The 21,101-nt window shown below is 46.4% G+C and overlaps 1 protein-coding gene across 1 annotated transcript in view; it reads left to right on the top strand.

Annotated features, from left to right (window-relative positions):
• The window catches only part of RGS9 (regulator of G-protein signaling 9), a 72,983-nt gene that overhangs the window by 11,037 nt on the left and 40,845 nt on the right, over positions 1–21,101 (top strand). Inside the window, exons 2-8 of the mRNA XM_006833600.1 lie at positions 775–871; positions 4,228–4,278; positions 9,473–9,579; positions 9,787–9,838; positions 10,105–10,163; positions 10,511–10,587; positions 14,863–14,944. Of these exons, the coding sequence (XP_006833663.1) occupies positions 775–871; positions 4,228–4,278; positions 9,473–9,579; positions 9,787–9,838; positions 10,105–10,163; positions 10,511–10,587; positions 14,863–14,944 (525 nt within the window). The remainder of the gene's footprint in view (positions 1–774; positions 872–4,227; positions 4,279–9,472; positions 9,580–9,786; positions 9,839–10,104; positions 10,164–10,510; positions 10,588–14,862; positions 14,945–21,101) is intronic.

The raw sequence follows: 21,101 nt of genomic DNA, 5'->3' as shown, positions 1-21,101 counted from the left end.
AGCTTCCCTGGAAAGACAGAGTCCCCACTGAATAGTTTCCATCTTATCTAGATGGATCTGGTGAAAAGAGATGGGGATAAGATTCTTATGATTCAATAGTGAGTAACTGTTATCATGACTAATTGCGACTGTCACAACTGTAAAGGGAGAGGTTTTGTAACAAAAAGAGGGGAGTAGTTAATCTTACAGTCCAGAAACAGAGGACCCTAGGACCATCAAGGGAGAAGAGCACAAGCGGAATGTTGGACCTTATCCAGAGAAGCAGAGACACCAGAGATGGAGGCAGAGATGAGGACATGGAGGGAGGGAGCAGCTGAGGACCCTAGACTCATGGAAAGAGAAGGGCTGAGTGCTGGTGGGCAGGAGGCAGGCTTGCAGAATGTGCCCTTTGGTTGTTTAAATTATTATATATTCCTGAGTGTTTTTGTGTATACCCACACCCCCCAAAAACAAAACAAAACAGAGGTAATGGAAGCAAATACTGTTGAATGATGATGTGCGGAGGAGATTGTAATTACTGCAGTGAAACCATGGTGTCAAGCCCATGTTCTCCCATGTAAACTATCATCAGCTCACAATAAATAAAAAGCCTCCCTGGAGCCTCTGCATCAGAATGAATATCCTTGAGTCTTGTACACTGGAAAAGTCTACTTGTACACAAAGTACACACTTGGTAATTTAATGCCCATCTTCTTCTGCACTGGGTTGTACTCTCTTGTGTTTTTGTACTTTGGAAATTCTTCACCACAGCCAGCCCTTTCTGCTGTTTTACAGATTGAAGCCCTAGTGAAGGACATGCAGAATCCAGAGACGGGGGTCAGAATGCAGAACCAGAGAGTTCTGGTCACCAGTGTCCCTCACGCCATGACAGGTGATGTATCCTACCAGTCGGTCTTGGCCTGGCATAGACTGTGTGCAGTGGTCATCAAACTATGGGTCACGTGATACCTTCAGGAGGATGTGCCACAGCTGTATCTTAGACGGCAGGTGTTATGGATGGCAGTCCTGGTGTGGAGCTGTAGGATTAGCACTGGACCACAAGGTCAGTTTGAAATGCCAGGTTGGCAGTTCAAACCCACCAGCTGCTCTTGGAAACCCTGCAAAGGGTTGCTATTAGTTGGAACCAACTCAATGGCACTTTACAACAACAACGCTCCGGTCTCTCACATTCTGCAAGCCAGCTTTTCATGTTAGCGTGTGAGCTGCCCAATAGCATTTTGATCTATACATCCATCTATCATCTATCTACATATATATTTTTTGGCTTCAACTAGCCAGTTGGTCTTCTGTTACTTGTACCCAATGATCCCTGAGTGACATGTTCCTCACTTGGTCAGCCTTTCCTATATCCCCAAAGAGATTGACTTAAGATACAACCTGCGCCTACAAATTGCATCCTGCTTCATTCACATCATCATTGTTTTGTTGTTGTTGTTGTTGCTAAGTGCTGTGGAGTCAGTTCTGACTCAGAGCGATCCTGTTTCCAAGGAGCAGCTGGTGGGTTTAAACCACCAACCTGGCAGTTAGCAATTCAGTGCTTATCTTACAGTGTCATACATCCTAGAGGTCAGTACTTACCACACCTCAGATGGTTACATCAGATCGAAAAATGGAGACCGGAATAGCTCCCCTAAAAGCGGGACTGACGGGCCAACCATTCCGGCTTCTTGGGCTTCCCCCTACCCCCACTGCTATTTAAAATGCAACAGATACTGAAGGCATCCAGACCCCCTCCTCCCTCTCCAGCCTGAATTCTCCATTGGACCCAAAGGCCCTTGAGAGGAGAGATCTTTTCTACTCATTGCATAACCTCAGGGCTTACCTGAGCTCCCAGTGGATGCTCAGTTAGGCTTGATTGACTATCGGACTCCAGCTAGCATTATGCAGAGAGCACTGGATGGTGAATCTGGCACCTTGGAGGGCCTTTGATGAGCTGTATAGCCCCAGTGTCTGTTTTCTCATATGGAAAACAGGAATAGCGACCCCTGACTAAGGCGATCATTGATTTAAGCGAAATAGTATTGTGCACCTGAGGAGTGGGTTGCCTCTGTCAGATAAGCACTGCACTTCGAACCACAAGATTGGCAATTTGAGCCCACCAGACGTTCTTCAGGAGAACAATGAGGCTTTCTCTCCCACAAAGATTTACAGCCTCAGAAACCCTCTTCAGGGTTGCTAGGAGTCAGAACCGACTTAATGGCACTGCACAACAGCATCAATTGTCGTGCAGGTGCGCAGCCCTGGGGGACGCTGCACGGGTCATGGGAGCTAGCCCTTCCCCCTGAGCTGCATCAGTGAATGGTCACCATCCAGTTTTTGCAGATGGGGCAATCAAAACACAAAGAGGTTCTGCAACTTGCCCCATGCCACCTGGCTGGTATGTGACTGAATTTGGGTTTGGAGCCCAGACAGTTCAGTGGTGGAATTGTCACCTTCTATTCAGGAGCTCTGGTAGTGTAGTGGTTACGAATCGGGCTGCGAACCTTAAGGTCAGCGGTTCGAAACTACCAGCTACTCTGCGGGATAAAGATGAGGCTTTCTACTCCCGTAAAGATTTACAGCCTCGGAAACCCTGTACAGGGTGGCTGTGGGTCAGAACCGACTTAATGGCACTTAACAACAACAAATTCGGGAGATCTGGGTTCGATCCCTGGTCACTACATCTCATGTACAGTCCAGTGTCAGTGGAGACTTGCATGTTGTTATAATGCTGAATCAGTTTCTTTTTGCAAGTAAGCTTCTCACTTGCAAAAATCAGCCTATGGGAACCGTGTTGTTGTTAAGTGCCGTTGAGTCGGTTCTGACCCATAGCGATCCTGTACAGGGTTTCCGAGGGTGTAAATCTTTACGGGAGTAGAAAGCCTCATCTTTCTCCCGCGGAGCGGCTGGTAGTTTCGAACCGCTGACCTTAAGGTTCTCGGCCCGATTCGTAACCACTATGCTAGACCATAGGGATCACAATATCCAATACAATCAAGGGTATGAAGCAGTATTTTGTTTGTTCCATTACGCGTGCAGTCACCACGAACTGGGGGCAACTCCACAGTAACTAGCAACAACATGTCAACTCACGAGCCCACACTCGCTGTGGACGGGGTCCACAGCTGCTTGCCTTCTTTGTATTCTGGGCTCACAGGGTCCCCGGATTTGGACAAGACAGGCAGCCCTGCCTTCTTTGCCCTTATGCCTCCTGCCAGAGTGAATCCCAGCTAAGCCTTAGTCCTATGACGTCCGTGCTAAGAAATACCAAAATGGGTAATCTGCCATCTGGCTCCGTGGGGGGACAGGTGACCCAGGGCTTCCTGGAGACGAAGGTGGCTGACGTGGGAGCCTGAGCAGCTTGTGAACAGACAGCCCAGGCCACAGGGTGCAGATACTGGCAGCGCCATCCCCGAGTTTGCGCTATTTCAGGAAACAGTCAAGTGGGTGGAAACCCCTTGGCTCCTCGCAAGAGAGGGCTAATCAGTCTAATGTCTGTCTGGGTCCCCTCTGGTCTGCACACCACGGAGTAGCATTTACAGAAGAGTGGAAATAGTAAGGCTGAAACAATTCATCCTACCTTTGAAAGTAGGAGCTAAGATGAGGAATTTTGCTTCACTGGCAATTTGATTCTAACCCATGTTCTAAGGCTAAGATCAACCTACAAAGTGGTTACCTAAATGCATATCATCCTCCCACCTTGACAAAGGTATCGTCAGAAAGATCTGGAAGGCCAGGTTTGAATTTAGAATTCCCTAACTTCCAGAGTTTGGTCACAGCAGAGTCCTGTCCCCCATGCCCAGGGACTCTGCTATGCACTTAGCATCCGGCCTCTTCTCCTTCCTGTGTCCAGCTCCATGCAGAGCCCTGCAAACAGCCGCTTCCGTGTGTGCATTTTCATTAAGACTTAGTTTGTTTACTTTCTGGTGATGAATAACACTCCCTGCACAAATGGTTGCAGATAATAAACAAGGAAGGGAGGTCAAGAGAGAGTGTGTGGAGGGGAGATTAAGCTGGGAATCTGCCCAGAGACAGATTATAGGTGTCCTTCAGTGACAGGTTGTGGACTTTGCATTGAATGAAATGGGGAGTCCCTGAAGGTTTGGAGCAGGACAGGGACAAGATTAGTTCTGAGCAGTAAGAAGGCCAACGATGTGTGTGTGGGGGTGGGGTGGGGGTGGGGGAGTGGGTAGAGGCCGGACGTGCTTCAGGACGCCATGCCAGTGGCCAAATATTCTTGTTTTACAGGAAATGACGTTCTACAGTGGATTATCCATCGGCTGTGGATCTCCAATCTGGGTGAGAGTTGGTCCTGCACTTGGTTAATGAAGACCGCTGTCTGCACAGCGGAGTCCCTGGGTAGTGCAAACAATTAACGTGCTTAGATGCTAGCCAAAAGATTGGAGGTTCGAATCCACCGAGAGGTACCCAAAAGGAAGATCTGGCAATCTGCTCCCCAAAAGCAGCCATTGGAAACCCTATGGAGCACAGTTATACTTTGCCACCTCTGGGGACCCCATGAATTGGAGTCAACTCAACAGCAGCTGGTGTGTACAGCACCATGCTGGAATCTTGGGGGGTAGAAACTCTACAAAGGTTTAGTCTGTGTCTGAGAAATTGACATTTTAATTGTTGAGATAAGACCTTCATCTGAATAAAAACCATCCGAATAAAAAATGAAGGCATGATTATTTGTTGTTGTTGTTATGTGCCATGGAGTCGGTTCCGACTCATAGCGACCCTGTGCAGGGTTTCTGAGGCTGTAAATCTTTACGGGAGCAGAAAGCCTCATCTTTCTCCCACGGAACAGCTGGTAGTTTCGACCTGCTGACCGTGAGATTAGCAGCCCGATTCGTAACCACTATACTACATGATTATTTGGGGACAAAATATTGAGAGAGTGCCAGTAGCATTGTAATTGGAGAAGGGTAAACCAGGAAAGGCTTCTTGGAGGGGGGTGATGAATACAGTCTTAAAAGAAAGGATATTTGTAGATTGGTGAAAAGGAACTTGAAGGGTGGTCCCTGAAGGAGAAACAAGAACAATGTGACAGAAATGGAGGAACAAGAATTGGGGTGAGAACTAAGGGGTCTTAAGTTCTCTAGTGCTGTTATAATAGAAATACCACAAGTAATGGCTTTAACCAATAGAAATGTATTCTTTCACAGTTTGGGAAGTTGAAGGTCCGAATTCAGGGTGCCAGCTTTAGGGGAAGACATTTTCTGTCTATCAGTTCTGGACAGAGTTGTGTCTTTGAGTTTATGCTCCTGGAAGATTTTCTTGTGGCTTGGCATCTTTCTTCCTCCATCTCTGCTCTGCTCATTTGTGAATTTCTTTTACATTTTAGAAGAGATAGACTTAAAACACAATCTACACTAATCCTGTCATATTAACATAACAAAGACAACCTAGTCCCAAATGGGGTTATGGTGGTGGTTATGTGCTGTGGAGTTGGTTCTGACTCATAGTGACCCTGCACAGGGTTTCTGAGGCTGTAAATCTTTATAGGAGCAGAAAACCTCATCTTTCTTCTGTGGAACAGCTGGTAGTTTTGAACTGTTGACCTATGGTTAGCAGCCCGACTCGGAACCACTACGCTACCAGAGGTATATTGTTTTTAAGTGCCTAGAAGTCTGTTCTGTTTCCTATATAGAGTTTCCAAGGAGCAACTGGTGAGTTCAAACCTTCTGTCTGGTTCATACTGACCTTACTGTCCAGTGCTTTATCCCACAGCGTCACACCAGGACTCCAACCACAGGTATAGAGAAGTTAGGATTTACAACATATTTTGGGGCACATAATTCAATCCATAATATTCTACCCTTTGCCTACTGAAATTCAGTTCCTCGCAGAATGCAAAACACATTCACCCCATCACATCATCCCCAGAATCTTAAATCAACTCCAAATCTGAATCACCTACAATCAAATATAGGTGAGACTTTAAGCGTGTTCCATTCTGGGGAAAAATTCCTCTTCCTCTGTGAACCTGTAAAATCTAGAACGCAAGCTATCTGCTTCCAAAGTACAATGGTGACATTTTCATTGTAAATGGTAGAGATTGAAGGGAAAGAAGGGATAATAGGTACCAGGCAAGGCCAGAACCTGGCACAACAAATGACGTTAGCTCTCAAGGCTTGAAACTAACCTTTTGTTCTTTGGAGCCAACTGGGCAAAGGGTGTAGGCCATGCTTTCTGGATTCTGGGTAGATGTCTCTCTGCCCTGGGCCTCAACGCCTCCTTCTAGACCCAGTGGGACGACAACTCTACTTTGTTGACTTTGGGCAGCCCCATTCTTCTGGTCTGTCTGCGTGGTGTCCCTACTCCCTTGGTCCTGGCAGGCCCAGTCCTTCTGCCTCTGGGGCATGGCATTCCTAACCCCTCTGGCAGCAACCTCACCCCTCTGAGATTTGTGAATGTCAGTCCCACACTCTGCAGCCGAGTTGGTGAAGATCCAACTCTTTGAAACCTCCATGGTCCCAGACTTTGAAGTTAAGAAGGTCCTACTTCCTGTGTTCCTTCCAACATCGCAGCCACTCCAGGGATGGTCCTTTTCTTTTCTTGGAGGACAACAGAGGTAGCTCCTTTGGTTTGTTTCATGCTTGTAGAATTCCAAGAAGTAGACAGCGTCCTTGCTCAGACTTTCTCTGCCCCCTTCAGTCTAAGCTGATGGGTTTTCTGCTGAGAGTAGTTGGCTAGATCCATCAATCCCAGGCTTGATTTCTTTAACAAAAGGTTAAAGCCACTTCGTTGGTGAAAATTCTAGAACACGTGTCCATTGTACCACAAAAATTTCCGAGTCTTTAAGCTCTGTCTTCATTTTGTACAGTTCATTTTTAAGTCCACCTCTTCCCTTACACATTTTACTATAAGCAGTAAGGAGGACCCACATGGCCTCTTTAAGATCTTGCTAAGAAATCTTGCAGCCAGATACCCAAGTTCATCTCTTACACGTTCAACCTTCTACGGAACATTTGAACACGATTCAGAAATATTTACTGATGCATAGAAAGCATCACATTTCCTCCATTTTCAATCACATCATCGTCATCATTTCCTTTTAAAACTTCACCAGAAGCACATTTAGTGTCCACATTTCTAGCAATAATGGCGCCATATGCATTCTCTGAGGTTGCTCTCCTTGTTTCCTCTGAACCCTCACCAGAATTGCAGCTGATGTCTCTAATTCTATGAACAGTCTCTCCAAGGCAATCTGGGTTTATCTGGGAGTGTAACCACAGGCCGAGAGGTTAGGATTTACAGCACACATTTTGGGGGGACATAATTTAGTTCATATTATTGTTAAATGCTGTTGAGTTGTTTCCAATTCATAGCGACCCCTGTTAGGGTTTTGGAGGAGTGATGGGTAGGTTTGAACTACTGAAGCTGCGATTAGCAGTCCAGTGCTAATCCTACAGCACCACATCAGGTTCCCAATTTAATCCATAGCAGAGGGAATTCCCAATTTAATCCATAGCAGAGGGAAACTGGGAGTAATGACTTTAGCTGGGTGTGGAGTGGGGACTGTATCAAGAATATTTGTGGCTCCCCAGTTTCATCTGGGAGATGTTGCTGTTAAGTGGCATCGATTCAGTAGAGGCCCTGTATAGGGTTTCCAAGGAGCAGCTGGTGAGTGTGACCCTTGTGATTTGTAGTCCAGTGCTTATCCTGCAGTGCCACACTAGGACTCCCATTGGGCAGATAGGCAGGAGAAAGTCAGGAGACATATTTGGGCATGGCAATTACCATATTGAAAGTAGGAGATTTGGCAGCGATTTGAAGGCTGGGCTGGAATGGAAAGCATCTGCGGACCGGACGGGTATTTCCACTAGAGTGAAGGGTGTTGGTATAAGATTACAAATGTGGGTGTGGTCATGATGGAGAAAGTGGGCTGGACAAGTGAGGTCCGGAAGGGAATTTTCTCAAAGAGCAGGTGAACCTGGAACTTGGTAGTGTTGGAATCGCTTTCCCAGTGGGGAAAGCTGCAGGTTTCATTGGTGCTTTGGTCAAAACGACCTTGAAGAAAAGAACCAAGAAGGTTTTCTTTTAACTGCTGCAAATCCAGAAACAAGGCTTTGTTTCCAAACAAACTAGAAGGGTGTGGGATTTAAAGTGAAGGGAAGGGGCGTGGGAATCTGGACCTGGAATGCAGGCAGAACTGAGCTTGGGGTGGTGTTACTGTTGTTGTGTGGCGTGGAGTCTGTTCTGATTCATAGTGACTCTGTATAGGGTTTCTAAGGAGCAGCTGATGGTTTTCAACCAATGACCTTGTAGTTAACAGTCCAGTGCATCCCACTTTGTTGTTGTTGTTGTTAATTGCCATCGAATGGGTTCTGACTCATAGGGACCCTATATTGGGTTTCCAGGGACTCCTGGTGTGGCACTGTAGAATCAACACTGGGCTGTAAACCACAAAGTTGACAGTTCAAATCCACCAGCTGCTCCTTGGAAACCCTACACAGGGTCACTGAGTCTGAACTGACTCAACGGCACTAAACAACAAAGTTCCCTATTTGGGAGTCCTGGTGCAGAGCTTGACATTCAAACAGACCTTGTGGTCCAGTGCTTATCCTACAGCATCACACCAGGACTCCCTAAATAGGGTTAGAAAATCATTAAAACCCTTCTCTGAGGAAGGAAGCAAGAAAGAGAATAACTGATTTGTCCACTGGTTACTGGCCAGCCTTTTCAACCAGAGGAAGGAGGTGGGACACGTAGACCAGCCCATGCAGACTTTTCTGGAGCCTTGTGAGGTACTGTGTGGGTCACTGTGTTCTAGTCTCTTCCCTGCTTCCTTGAGATTGATCCAGCAAGCAGTCTATACGGTGTCCTGGCCCAGCTTGGCAGGAAGAAGGCCCTCAGTCCCTCTCCCTCGTGACTAAGCACTCTTGACCAGTGCCTACCTGGTGTGAGGTGTGGTACACCAAGAACCCAAGCCATACTTTGGATATGCGCACTTCCTGTTAAGTGATATGGCGTCCCTGCTTTCCGCCCGCCATATCCATCCCATCCATATTTTGGGAACGCCTGCACTTTGCTCCATGTGACTGTTTCCCATAGACAGATTTTAGACAGAAATTGACAATAACATCTCCTTCAGTGAAGAAGAGAATGGGCCAAATGGAAATATTCTCTACCCATTCCTGTGATCTTCTCTAGACCCAATCACCAGAGGAAGCTTCTGCAAGATCTCCCTAAGGGCCACCTCAAACTACCTATATCAATCCATGGCATTGGTTAACTTCAGGTTCCCAGGGTCCATGCTAGATGTACCATGTTGTCATGCTGGATTGTGGTTGGGTATTCTCTCTTTCACATGCTCTAGTGGATACTTTCTATAGTAATGTCCAGGGGCCATTGTCTTCACTCAGATGCAGTGCTATAGGTTGGACCGCATCTCCTAGAGTTTGAGGTAGTCTGTGGAGGCCCTGCAATGAGGCGTCTGTCTTTGGGCTTCTCTCTTAACTTTCATGTCTGAACTGCTTCTCCTCAGAGGCCCAGAACTTGGGCAACTTTATTGTCAAGTATGGCTACATTTACCCGCTGCAAGACCCAAAGAATCTTATTCTCAAGCCAGACAGCAGCCTCTACCGATTTCAGGTGAGTCTTGGCCTTGGCCTTGGGTCTACTTACACGGGGAGTCATCTTATTAAAAAGATAAGTGGTTGACTTCAAATTCACAGAGATTAGAACTTTTGAAATGGTGGAGAGAGCTAAGGTATAGACTTAGCTCATAAACGACAGAGCTGGGAGTGTGTGAAATCTCAACCAAGTGTCTAAGCATGGTTTCTCTTGTTTCTTTTATAGACCCCCTATTTCTGGCCCACCCAGCAGTGGCCAGCTGAAGACACAGACTATGGTAAATCTTGATCTCTATATTTGCCTTGAGTAGTGCTGAACTTGCAATTTATTTACTTGCTGCATCCTGCTGGCATTTAGCTTACTGTCATCTTTTCTGTCAGTTCACATCTGTGTTGGGAATGAACTGAAGGGAGGGATCTGGTTGGCTGAGCATTCTCTCTACCAAGCTGAGCACAGTTGCCTCATGTATAGGGGTCTGCAGACTCGGTTGTTAGTGATGATGATGATGATGATGATGGAAAATGTCACTGCTTTTTCTTCTAGCCATCTATCTAGCCAAGCGAAATATCAAGAAGAAGGGGATTTTAGAAGAATACGAAAAGGTACAAAGATGATTCTAGTGCTCCGTGATGGATGAACATTGAGGGTTTCTATACTCTTTCTTATCCCTCAGTCTCTCTTCCTAATCAGATTGGGACTATATATATATTGTTTTGTTTTGCTTTTAAAACAAATCCAAGCAAAGTGAAGCATGTTGTGAAGGATTCTGAAGGTCCTGTGCTGATGGTCCTTTAAGTGAACACCATTGCAAAGTTTGGGTGGGAGATGGTTTGTCTGGGTTGGTGTTGCTGAGGACCTGTGGCACACCCTGGCTGACGTAGGACTTTCTGTTCTGATGCGCACCCGTGGATCATGGGCTTCAGTGTTCTTACCTCGGTTGCTTCCCTAGGAAAATTACAATTTCTTGAACAAAAAGATGAACTACAAGTGGGATTTTGTCATCATGCAAGCTAAGGAGCAGTACAGGTGAGTGAAAGGGGGTCATGTTTGTCCTATGGTTGGCCCACCTCGCTTCTTTGTTTCCTTCTAGTAAGAGAAATCTTTATTGGGCTTTTATGTATCAAACACTGGGCATAGAGAAGAGAGAGACACAGCCCACATTTGATCATATCTTTTCTCACCTCGGTATACACAACCACCATCCACTTCTGTCTTCACCCCTCTATCTGATGGGTCATTTAACCCCGTTACTGCTGGTGAAATCCCTTCCGCTAGCTCGACCCTTTTTGCCTCCTCCCTCCTACCGTAGTCAAGTCAGCTTCGCTTTCAGTTGGATCATCGATGTATCCTCCCAAGGGGCCTCCCTGTTCCGATTTGGCCTCTATTTTTGAAACACAAATAGGATTACATTCCTCCCTTCTAGAGAGTGATCAGAGTTCTCAGTTCCAGTGTCCCTATCTCAAATACATTCTTTGATTAGCTACTGTTGCAAAAAAAATCACTGAGAACTTAGTGGCAAAAAACATAAACGGTTGATTTCGGATCCCTCACAGTTTCTGTGGGCCAGGAAGTAAGGAAGGGCTGAGGTGGGAAGGCTCAGAGTCTCTAGGTGGTTGCAATCAAACAACAGGAGCTGGGGGTCTCGTGCAACTGGGGGCTGGCTGTGTGTCTTCATGGTAGCTGTGTGCTGTAGAGTCTGTTCTGACTCATAACAACCCTGCACAGAGTTTCCAAGGGTGTAAATCTTTATGGGAGCAGAAAGCCTCATCTTTCTCCCGTGGGACAGCTGGTAGTTTCAAACTATTGACCTTGACGTTAGCGGCCAGACTTATAAGCACTATGCTACCAGAACTCCTGGATGTTTCTTGGTCTCCCCTTACTTCTTCTGGGCCTTTCCATGTGATTTAGCTCGGGCTTCCTCACAACATGGCTGCATCAAGCAGTTGGATTGGTTGCATGTCGCTGCAAGCAAATGCCAAGAACAAATATTCCAGTGAGGAAAGTGGCAGCTGTCCCATGTTTTATGGTCCAGCCTCACAAGTCACACAGTGCCACTTTTGCCCTACACTGTTGGTCGAAACAGTCACAAAAGCCCACACAGTTTCAAGGGGAGGGAACATAGACTCACATTTCAATGGAAAAAGTGTTGAAGAATTCATGGGTATGTTTAAAAACCACTAGAGAGGTTCATCCCTGATTGGACTTGAGTGTTTCCTTATTATACTTCAGGCAGTTTTAGTTCTGTATTGCTTTGTTGTTGTTAAGTGCCTTCGAGTTGGTTCCGATCCGTAGTGACCCTGTACAGGGTTTCCGAGGCTGTAAATCTTTACGGGAGCAGAATGCCTCATCTTTCTTCTACGGAGCTGCTGGTAGTTTTGAAATGCTGGCCTTAAGGTTCGCAGCCCGATTCGTAACCACTACGCTACCAGAACTTTAGAGCATAAAAATCTGAAGAAGGCATTTTGTCTGCACGTCTCCAAAATGGCAGTGCTTAATTCCACCTTGGGCCTACATTATAATGTTCACATACCAATTTTTCTTGAGTTCCTCATGCACCTCTGACGGCCAAACTGCTGGAGTTAGTGTATTTGAATATGGACTTTGGGCTACTTCCCCTAGCCAGAGCAGGATAAAGAGAAACCCCCACGAGAGCTTTCTTGGGCACCCCTTAATGGCTGGTGGTGATGTCATACCCCAAGAGCCTCAGAAGCAGTCTGTCCCTACTTGGAATAGCCCCTCCCTGCTTCTGAGGCTGGGCATTCGTAAGTGATGCGTTGCTACTGTCAGCCTGTCAGTTGTGATTGTAGGAGGTGATTCTTTTCTCTGTGCCTTATAAAAGGTCACCTTGTGGAGGCAGAAATTTGGGAGTTCATCATTGATTTCCCTCACCTGGGTAATCTATGTTTGTTTACAACTTAATAATAAAGAATCTTTAAAATATTGATATGGAATCCTGGTGTGGTGCCATAGGACAAGCTCTTGACCTCAAGGTTGGTTTGAACTGCAAGGTTGGCGGTTCAAACTCACCAGCTGATCCTTGGAAACCCTATATAGGATCACTATGCATTGGAACCAATTCAACGACACTTAACATGATATTAATATAAGTTAATATAGGTAAAGAGCTCTGGTAACGTAGTGGTTACGAATTGGGCTGCTAACCTCAAGGTCAGCAGTTCGAAACTACCAGTGGTTCTGCGGGAGAAAGATGAGGCTTTCTGCTCCTGTAAAGATTTACAGCCTCGGAAACCTTGTGCAGGGTCACTATGAGTCAGAACCGACTCCATGGTACATAACAACAACATGAGTCTAGGTAGAAATTAGTTTTCTTTTTCTTTCTAGAATAATATTTCTTGTTTGTTTGTATAATGTGTGGAACACAAGCTCATCTAAGACAGGGACTATATCTCTTTAGTTTAATAAAGTACACAAGTGAATAAATGAATGAATGAATGATTAATAAGTGAATACGGTTTCTTAAAAACCAAACCATAACACAATAAACTAAAAATAAATCAGTTAACTGGTTCTCCCAGATTACAGTTCCTCTCCAGTGACCTATGTCACAGAAAAATTGAGCAGTAAAGCTTCAAAGGAGCAATGTAGCAAAGGGGCAAAGGGGTAATGTAGTCATCGACTCTATGTACAGAGTCGTTCAGTGTTCTGGAAACTCCATCGTGCCTCGGGCCCTCAGGGGCTCATCTTCCTGAAGAAGGGTTTGTTAGCCTGGGAGAAAATCCAGTTAGGTTGGCAAGGGGAAGTTGGAGCGACTGTGTTTATATTTAATTTCTAGACTCGGTTGGTCAAACACCCGACTGGAATGGCCCTGCTCACCCCATCTGGCGCTCTGGGTATTATTCACAAAACATTAGCTGGAAAATAAATCCACCGACTCGGCCTGGTGGAGGACATGTGCGTCATCCCATGTTGCCTGGAAAAACAAGCAATGCTGAGTGTGAGCTGAGGTCGTTGTGGAAATGGTCCTGAATGAGCACTCCCTGTCCCCTGTGGAAGGACAGTCCAGCATCTCCTAGCCATGATGGGAGACGGGGAGTCAGAGAGAAGAGGAAAGAGAAGTCGCTTTTTCAGTTGTCAGCTGGGCTCAGACAAAGTCCTGACTTGGCATGAACTCTAGGGAGTGACAGAATGGAGCTGACAGGGGAACTCCCAGAGCTGGCATTTCCCCACTGCAAGCTCCAGCTTTGATCGCTGCCCACTGGTTCAGCTGGTGATTGTGGTGTTTGCCAAAAACAGGGAAAAGTTCTCTTAAAGCTAGGTAGTCAAATGCCATCCCAGAAATGTATCCATTTCTCATTGTAGTAATGATGTCAGTGCAATTGATTTAATTTTAAGGTTAGTCATGGGATATGACTGCATTGCAGCTCAATGATGTCAGAGAAAGCGTGGATGGTGGGCCAAACCTTCACCTTCTCCACCCTCTCCATCCCCTCCACTGCCTCCACCCCTCATAACCTCCAGCCCCTCCAGCACCCAATTATTTCCACCCCTCATAACCCCCACCCCCTGCAGCACCCCACTATCTCCACCTCCTCCATAACCCCCACCTCCTCCAGCACCCCCACTTCCCCTACCCCCTCCAGCACCCCACCACCTCCCCCCTCACCATCCGTCATCACCTCCAACATCCCCATACTTTCATCAGTTCCCCATCACAGCCCTCCACTGCCTCTACACCTCCACTATCTTCATGACTCTGTCATCTCTACCACCTTTACCCTTCAAAGCCCCCACCACTTTCAGCACCTCCACTAACCCCACCCCACTCCCACCATCCCATGGCTCCCAACATCCCCCCACCTCCACCACCCCATCATCATTATCACTCCCATCTCCTCCATCACCTCTACCTTCCACCTCCCCACTGCCCCTACCACCTCCACGTCCTCCACTCACTCGGGCAGGAGATGCAACTTCTCTTTGCCTTTGGTCCCTGCTCTGTGACATGAGCAAGGACCACTGGAAGTGTTAAATTAGTTACTATGTGTGAAAGTAGTTAGAAGTGGACCAGACACTTAAGTGGGACATTTGTTACTGTTAAGTGCTGTTGAGTCGGTTCCTGTGTAGGGTTTCTGAGGAGCGCCTGGTGAGCTTGAACCACCAACCTTGTGGTCAAGTGCTTATCCTACAGCGCCACACCAGGACTCCAAATGGGACATTAGAATTTGCGATTTTTATTATTATGGCAAACATGGATTATTTGGGCAAGTTGGGGAGGGTTGCCCAGGTATCTAGTGGGGAGACCATCACCAATGGCCTTAAATATGGCTTTTGTTTTTTCAGGACTGGAAAGGAAAGGAACAAAGCAGACAGATACGCCCTGGATTGCCAGGAGAAGGCGTATTGGCTGGTCCATCGATGCCCTGTAAGTATTAGCCTTATGACCCTCAGCATCTCTTCTTATGAGTCTCCTCTCCCCCCCCCCCCCCCCCCCCCCCACCAACCCCATGCACCATCTCTCTGCCAGCTTGTCTCTGTCTGGGTCTGGGTTGGCCCAGCAGGAGGAGCTGTGGGATGATGGCTTAGCATCCAGGTGCCCTTGGCTGGAAGAACAGGTACACTGTCTGGATGGAGTGTCCTTGTGGCCCATCTGTTGGTGTTAGGAGTAAGTAGGTGGGCCTAAGGGAGGAACCAGAATGAGTTTGTCTATCATGAAAGCTGGGACTTTTTATTGGCCAGGATGCCATGTCTTGAAAAAGGACCTTAAGATGAATCAACCAGAATTCAGACTCCAAAGCAGAAAAATAAAATATTATGGAGCACTGAAACCCTGCGCAGCCAAAGCCATGCTTTGTGTCTCTTGTTCCCTCTCATTTTCCTCTCCTGGATTCCTTCCCTGGTAGTGGAGATGGGATGGGGAGAGAAGGGACTAAGTATGTACTAGGCTTCTCACTACGTGGAACACCTTTCACCTGTGATTTTGTCACTCTTAGTGATCAGGGAAAACAAGCTGCACACAGCTGAGTGTAATGTGTCACAGCTCATCACTGGGGAATGGAAGCCTCCTCCCCGCACTGTGGTGACTGCTGGTGCCTCAGTTTCCTCCTGTGTCAAACTGTGTGCTGCCTACTGAATCATGGGGAATGAGAGATGTGAAAGGGATTCTAGAAAGTGAGAAGTTAGAAACAAAGATTTCTTCCTCCTCCAGTTTCTTGCTTGTCAGGCTTCTGAAATTCTCAGAGCTAGAGAATGAACTGGATAGTCCTGTTGTAAAAGCTTACGAGGTTTTAAACTTCAGGGTCATTGTATTTTTAACTGTTTCGTATATTTAGAAGCAGTTCCCTGCAGGTGCTCCATCTGTCGAGGAGTCTGTTGTTGGAGTGAAGGTCCTGGAATTGATCCCCAAGCAGTTTACTGGACTTTCTGTGCTTCATGGCTCCCTCTCTAAGTAAACCAGTGTGCAAATGCCCAACATGGGTCCCTGGGGGCTGAGTGACTGAGCACAGGATCCTGGACAAATTGCCATATACATGCCTCTCCTTGGTAGCTCAGCAGTGAGGTCTTTCTACAAGAAGGGAACAAGTAGCCCATTGCTCATCCAGTACTTGGTTATTTGTCCAGAAGAGGGGCGCCTTCCAGAGGATAAGCGAGAATGGTGACTGGGTTACTCACCTCGGGAGATGCCCAGGTGCCCAGTGGACCCATGACTGAGGGAATCCTATTCCTTAGAGAGTGGAGAATGGCTTTTATGATGCATGTAGAGACTCCGAAGTGTGGAAATGCCCATGTGACTGCAATCTTGCAAAGTCAGTTCCTAATTACTGTGCACACAATCTGCCAAGGGGCCCTGTCTGCTCCTATTCTGATCCATTAACACCTGCACTGCCACCATTGTCTCACCTTCACCTCCATCATGACCACGTCTACCACCTCCGTCACCTCCACCACCCTTATAACCTTCACTACCTCCACCATTACCACCTTGATCACCTCCACCATCACCACCATCATTACCACCTTGATCACCTCTGTCATCCTAACCACTAACACCTCCACCACCACAACCATGATTGTCTCACCTTCATCTCCATCATGACCAACTCTACCACCTCCATCACCTCCACCACCCTTATAACCTTCACTACCTCCACCACCACCACCATCATTGTCTCACCTTCACCTCCATCGTGACCAACTCTACTACTACCACCTCAACCACCTCTATCACCTGCACACCTTCACCACTGTCATCATCATCATTATTGTCATTGCAAGAGACCTCAATGGAGAACTTACAATGTGCTGGGCACTGTCTAAGTGTTTTCTAGTCACTTTATTATTCAATCTTTGTTGCCCTGCTCTTATTTTAGTGACAAGCATGTTGAAGCTCAGAGACATTGAAACTTTGTCCCCAAGTTACACAGCTGGCAAGTGACACAGGAACTGAGCCCATACACAGCTGACTGCAGAGCAGAGCCCTCCTACTTAAGCCTGATACTTTGCTGCTTCCCACGACAGTGTCACATGATGTCTCTTTGTAGCTTCCTTGGTTATTAGAATACGGCATGAGTCACTGTGGTCTAACAAATGTCATGCCTGGGTCCAAGTATGGCTGGTCCGTCTTGGATCATACCTGAGACCCACATTCAGAATCTAAGTCTGATGTACTTTGAGTAGTCCTGAAATTAATGGGACTCAAAACCGCTCTTTCCATTTGGTCGCTCTTACTGACCAGCAGCCAGAGACCACGCTGTTACTTTGTCATATTGAGGCAGCTTGTGTTTTGCTGTGGAGCTGGAATCTTTCAAGTACCAGCAGGGTGACCCATGTGGACTTGTTTCAGCAGAACTTCAGACTAAGACAGACTGGGAAGGAAAGTCTGGTGGTCAGTTTCTGAAAAGTAGCCAATAAAACCCCTCTAGATCCTGAGGGAACATTGTCTGATATTGTGCCGGAAGATGAGCCACGGAGGTGAAAGGCACGCACCTCCAATACAAACAGGCTCCAACAGTGGACTTAGCACACCAATGGCCTTGGTGGTGTAGGGCCGGGCAGTGTTTTGTTCTGTTGTATGTGGGATCACTGAGTCAGAGCCAACTTGATGGCAACTAGTAACAACAGCAACAACAGAGATGAGGCAACATGCATCCAGATCTGTCCTCCAGAGCAGAGTGGAAGGCGCTCTGTTGGAAGATCATCCTGTTTTAAGGAGTACCTCAGCCTGGAATTGAGCAGTCTGACTGACAATCCCAGGGATCCCAGGGGCTTACCGGCTGTCAGACTATCTCCCAAACAAGCCGCCAGTCGAGTGGGAGAGAAGGCAGCCAAAGCAAATAAAGTACTTGGCACTGGGGACTGTAAAGCAGCCCATACGTGGACCATCACCAGCTGTTGTCGTGGGCGACTCAGTCCGTAGTTACTGAATTGATTCGTTCATGGGTCTATCTGTTAAGCTTTGAAATCTTTAAGTCAGGTCAGGAATTAGAAGCCAGGAAGGAAATAGCAGCTACATGTTACTGAACACTTACTACGCATCTGTGCTTTTGAAAGAGTGTACCATTCAAACCTGTGAAGTAGGGAGAACTGTCACCCCATTACCCAGAGGGGAAAGTGCTAGGATAAGAATCCACATCTGATGCCAAATCATGACTGACATGTCACTGATCTGGAAGGACTCACATGTGGTCCCATGCTCATCTCAAGGAGCTCAGCACCTGAATGACCAGAACTTGGTGATCTTTACTCCCCTAGAGGGAAGACCCGAGTGCTGAGGCCACCAAGGGAAGGGTACAGGTTCTAGAAGGGAGGGAAGGAAGGTTGTGCCCGACATTAGAGATGGGGTATTGTCACCGGCAGAGGCAAAGATCAGTTGTGGGTGGTGATGGCTGAGCCATCTGATCCCAGTCCCCCTGATTCCCAAGCCCAGATACCATCATGAGTCAGAGTCCTGTGATGTTGGAAATGATGATCCTCTCTCATTTGTTACGCTGAGGGAACAAACTACCAATCAGTGCTTCATGTAAACAACAGGCAGTTGGTTGTGTAAATGAACAAGGAAGAAGTGATTTCCTTTGAAAATGTCATTTTTTGGGCATCCATGCTGGGAAAAGGATGAGACTTTCTCCTCCCACAAAGATTTATAGCCTCAGAAACCCTACACAGTGTCGCTGTGAGTCAGAAATGACTTGGCAGGACTTACCCACCAAGTAACCAATCAAGCAGCCAGCCAAGCAACCAACCAGACAACCAACCAATGCATCTTTGCTGTATCCTCTTCCCTCCTTGTCCACATGCTTATCACTAAGTCAGGAGGCCACCTGGGTGAGAACCGAGCTCAGTGGTCCTTGTTTTGAACGTCTGTGGTACAAAAAGTTTAGTGCTTTCTGCAAGGTCGGCGGTTCAAGCTCACCAGCCACTCCTCAGAAACCCTATACAGGGTCCCTTTGGGTCTGAACCAACTTGAAGACACTTAACAAGAACAACAACAACAACAGAAATCGAACCTTTAAAAAAAAAAAAAAAAGTTCAGCGCTTGACTGCTAACTGAAAGACTGTAAATTCAAGTCCATCTAGAGGTACCTCAGAAGAAAGGTCTGCCTATCTACTTCCTGGCTAGCTATCTATTGAAAACCCTACAGAGTACAGTTCTACTCTGACACACAGGGCTCACCAGGAATTGGAAGTGTCTCAATAGTAACTGATCTGAGTTTTGGTTTCCAGCACCTACACAAGTCCTCGTCGGAGAAGGAGCTGTCTGGCCTCCACTTCCTGTTGTTGCTAGGTGCCATTGAGTCGGTTCCAGGCACAACAGAACAAGACCCTGCCCGGTCCTGCGCCATCCTCACAATCATCACTAAGTTTGAACATTGTTGTCGCCACCGTGCCAATCCATCTCATTGGTGGGGGGTCTTCCTTTTTATTGGTTACCCTCCATTTTACCACGCATGATAGGCTTCTGCAAAGACTGGTCCCTCCTGATAATTTGTCCAAAGTATGAGAGAGGAAGTCTTGCCATTGTCACTTCTAAGGAGCATTCTGTCTGTACTTCTTCCAAGACAGATTTACTTGTTCTTCTATCAGTCCATGGTACTTTCAATATTCTTCACCAACACCGTCATTCAATGCATCGATTCTTCTACAGTCTTCTTTATTCATTGTCCAACTTTCACACGCATAGGAGGCAATTGAAAATACCATGGTTTGGGCCAGGTGCACTTTGCTTTTGAACACTTTAAAGAGGTCTTTTGTAGCAGATTTGCCTCATGCAATCTGTCTTTGGATTTCTTGACTCCTGCTTCCATGAATGTTGGTTGTGGATGCAAGTAAAATGAAATTGTTTACAATTTCAGTCTTTTCTCCATTTATCATAATGCTATTTATTGATCCTTTTGTGAAGATTTTTGTTTTCTTTACATTGAGGTGTAATCTATAATCGTCACCATTTCCTGTTGAGGTTGGGAGAAATGTCCAATACTGGAGGGTGGTAAAATTAATTAAGGTACTTATAAGGGAACATTGAGAAGCTATTATGTAATATTTTAATGACCATTGAATGACCTGGGAAAATGGTCTGACAAATCATATCATAAACCAGTATGAAAATCTACATGTAGTTTATTGTCTAAAATTTCAAAAGTATATGCATACCTGCTTACATATATATGTAAATGTGTATGTTGCTGTTGTTAAGTGTTGTTAAATCAAGTTGGTTCTGACTCATAGAGACCCTGTATAAGGTTTCCAAGGAGTGGCTGGGGGGGTTTGAACCACTGACCTTGTGGTTAGCAGGGCCACATCAGGATTCCATACACATATATATAATTTGTTGTTGTTAATACCTTGTAGTTGGTTCCAACTCATAGCTACTCTGCGTGAGATTTTCAAGGAGCCACTGGTAAGTTTAAACCACTGACCTTGTAGTTAGCAGTCCAGTGCTTGGTCCATATATAGGTTGGCAATTCAAACCCATCAGCTGGTCCTCAGAAACCCTGTATTGGGTTACCATGAGTCAGAACAGACTTCACAGCATTTAACAATAGCATGCTTATATCTCTATCTATTGGACTACATACTGTTGTTGTTAGGTGCCATCGAGTCGGTACCGACCCATAGTGACCTTATGCACAGCAGAACGAAACACCACCTGATCCTGGGCCAACCTCACTATTGTTGCCACACTTGAGTCCATCGATGCTGCCATTTGGCCAATCCATCTCGTTGGGGGGTCTTCCTCTTTTTCTCTGACCCTCCACCTTACCAAACATGATATCCTTCTCCAGTGACTGGTCCTAAGCGCTGTCAAATCAATTCTCACTCATAGTGACCCTGTATAGGGTTTCAGAGAAGTGGCTAGTGAGTTTGAACCACCCACCTTTCAGTTTAAACCAACCTTACAGTCCAATACTTATCTTACAATGTCACATAGGACTCCGTATACAGAGAGAGATAGAAGTATCTATCATTATATCTATATATGCCAAGGAGTCCTGATGTGGTGCTGTAGGATAAGCACTGGACTGCTGACCGTAAGGTTGGCAGTTCAAACCCACAGCCACTCCTTGGGAATTCTATCCAGGGTCACT

The sequence above is a fragment of the Chrysochloris asiatica genome, unplaced genomic scaffold (assembly GCF_000296735.1).
Source record: "Chrysochloris asiatica unplaced genomic scaffold, ChrAsi1.0 scaffold00007, whole genome shotgun sequence".
NCBI lineage: Eukaryota > Metazoa > Chordata > Mammalia > Afrosoricida > Chrysochloridae > Chrysochloris > Chrysochloris asiatica.
This window is presented reverse-complemented; position numbering and strand designations above follow the sequence as displayed.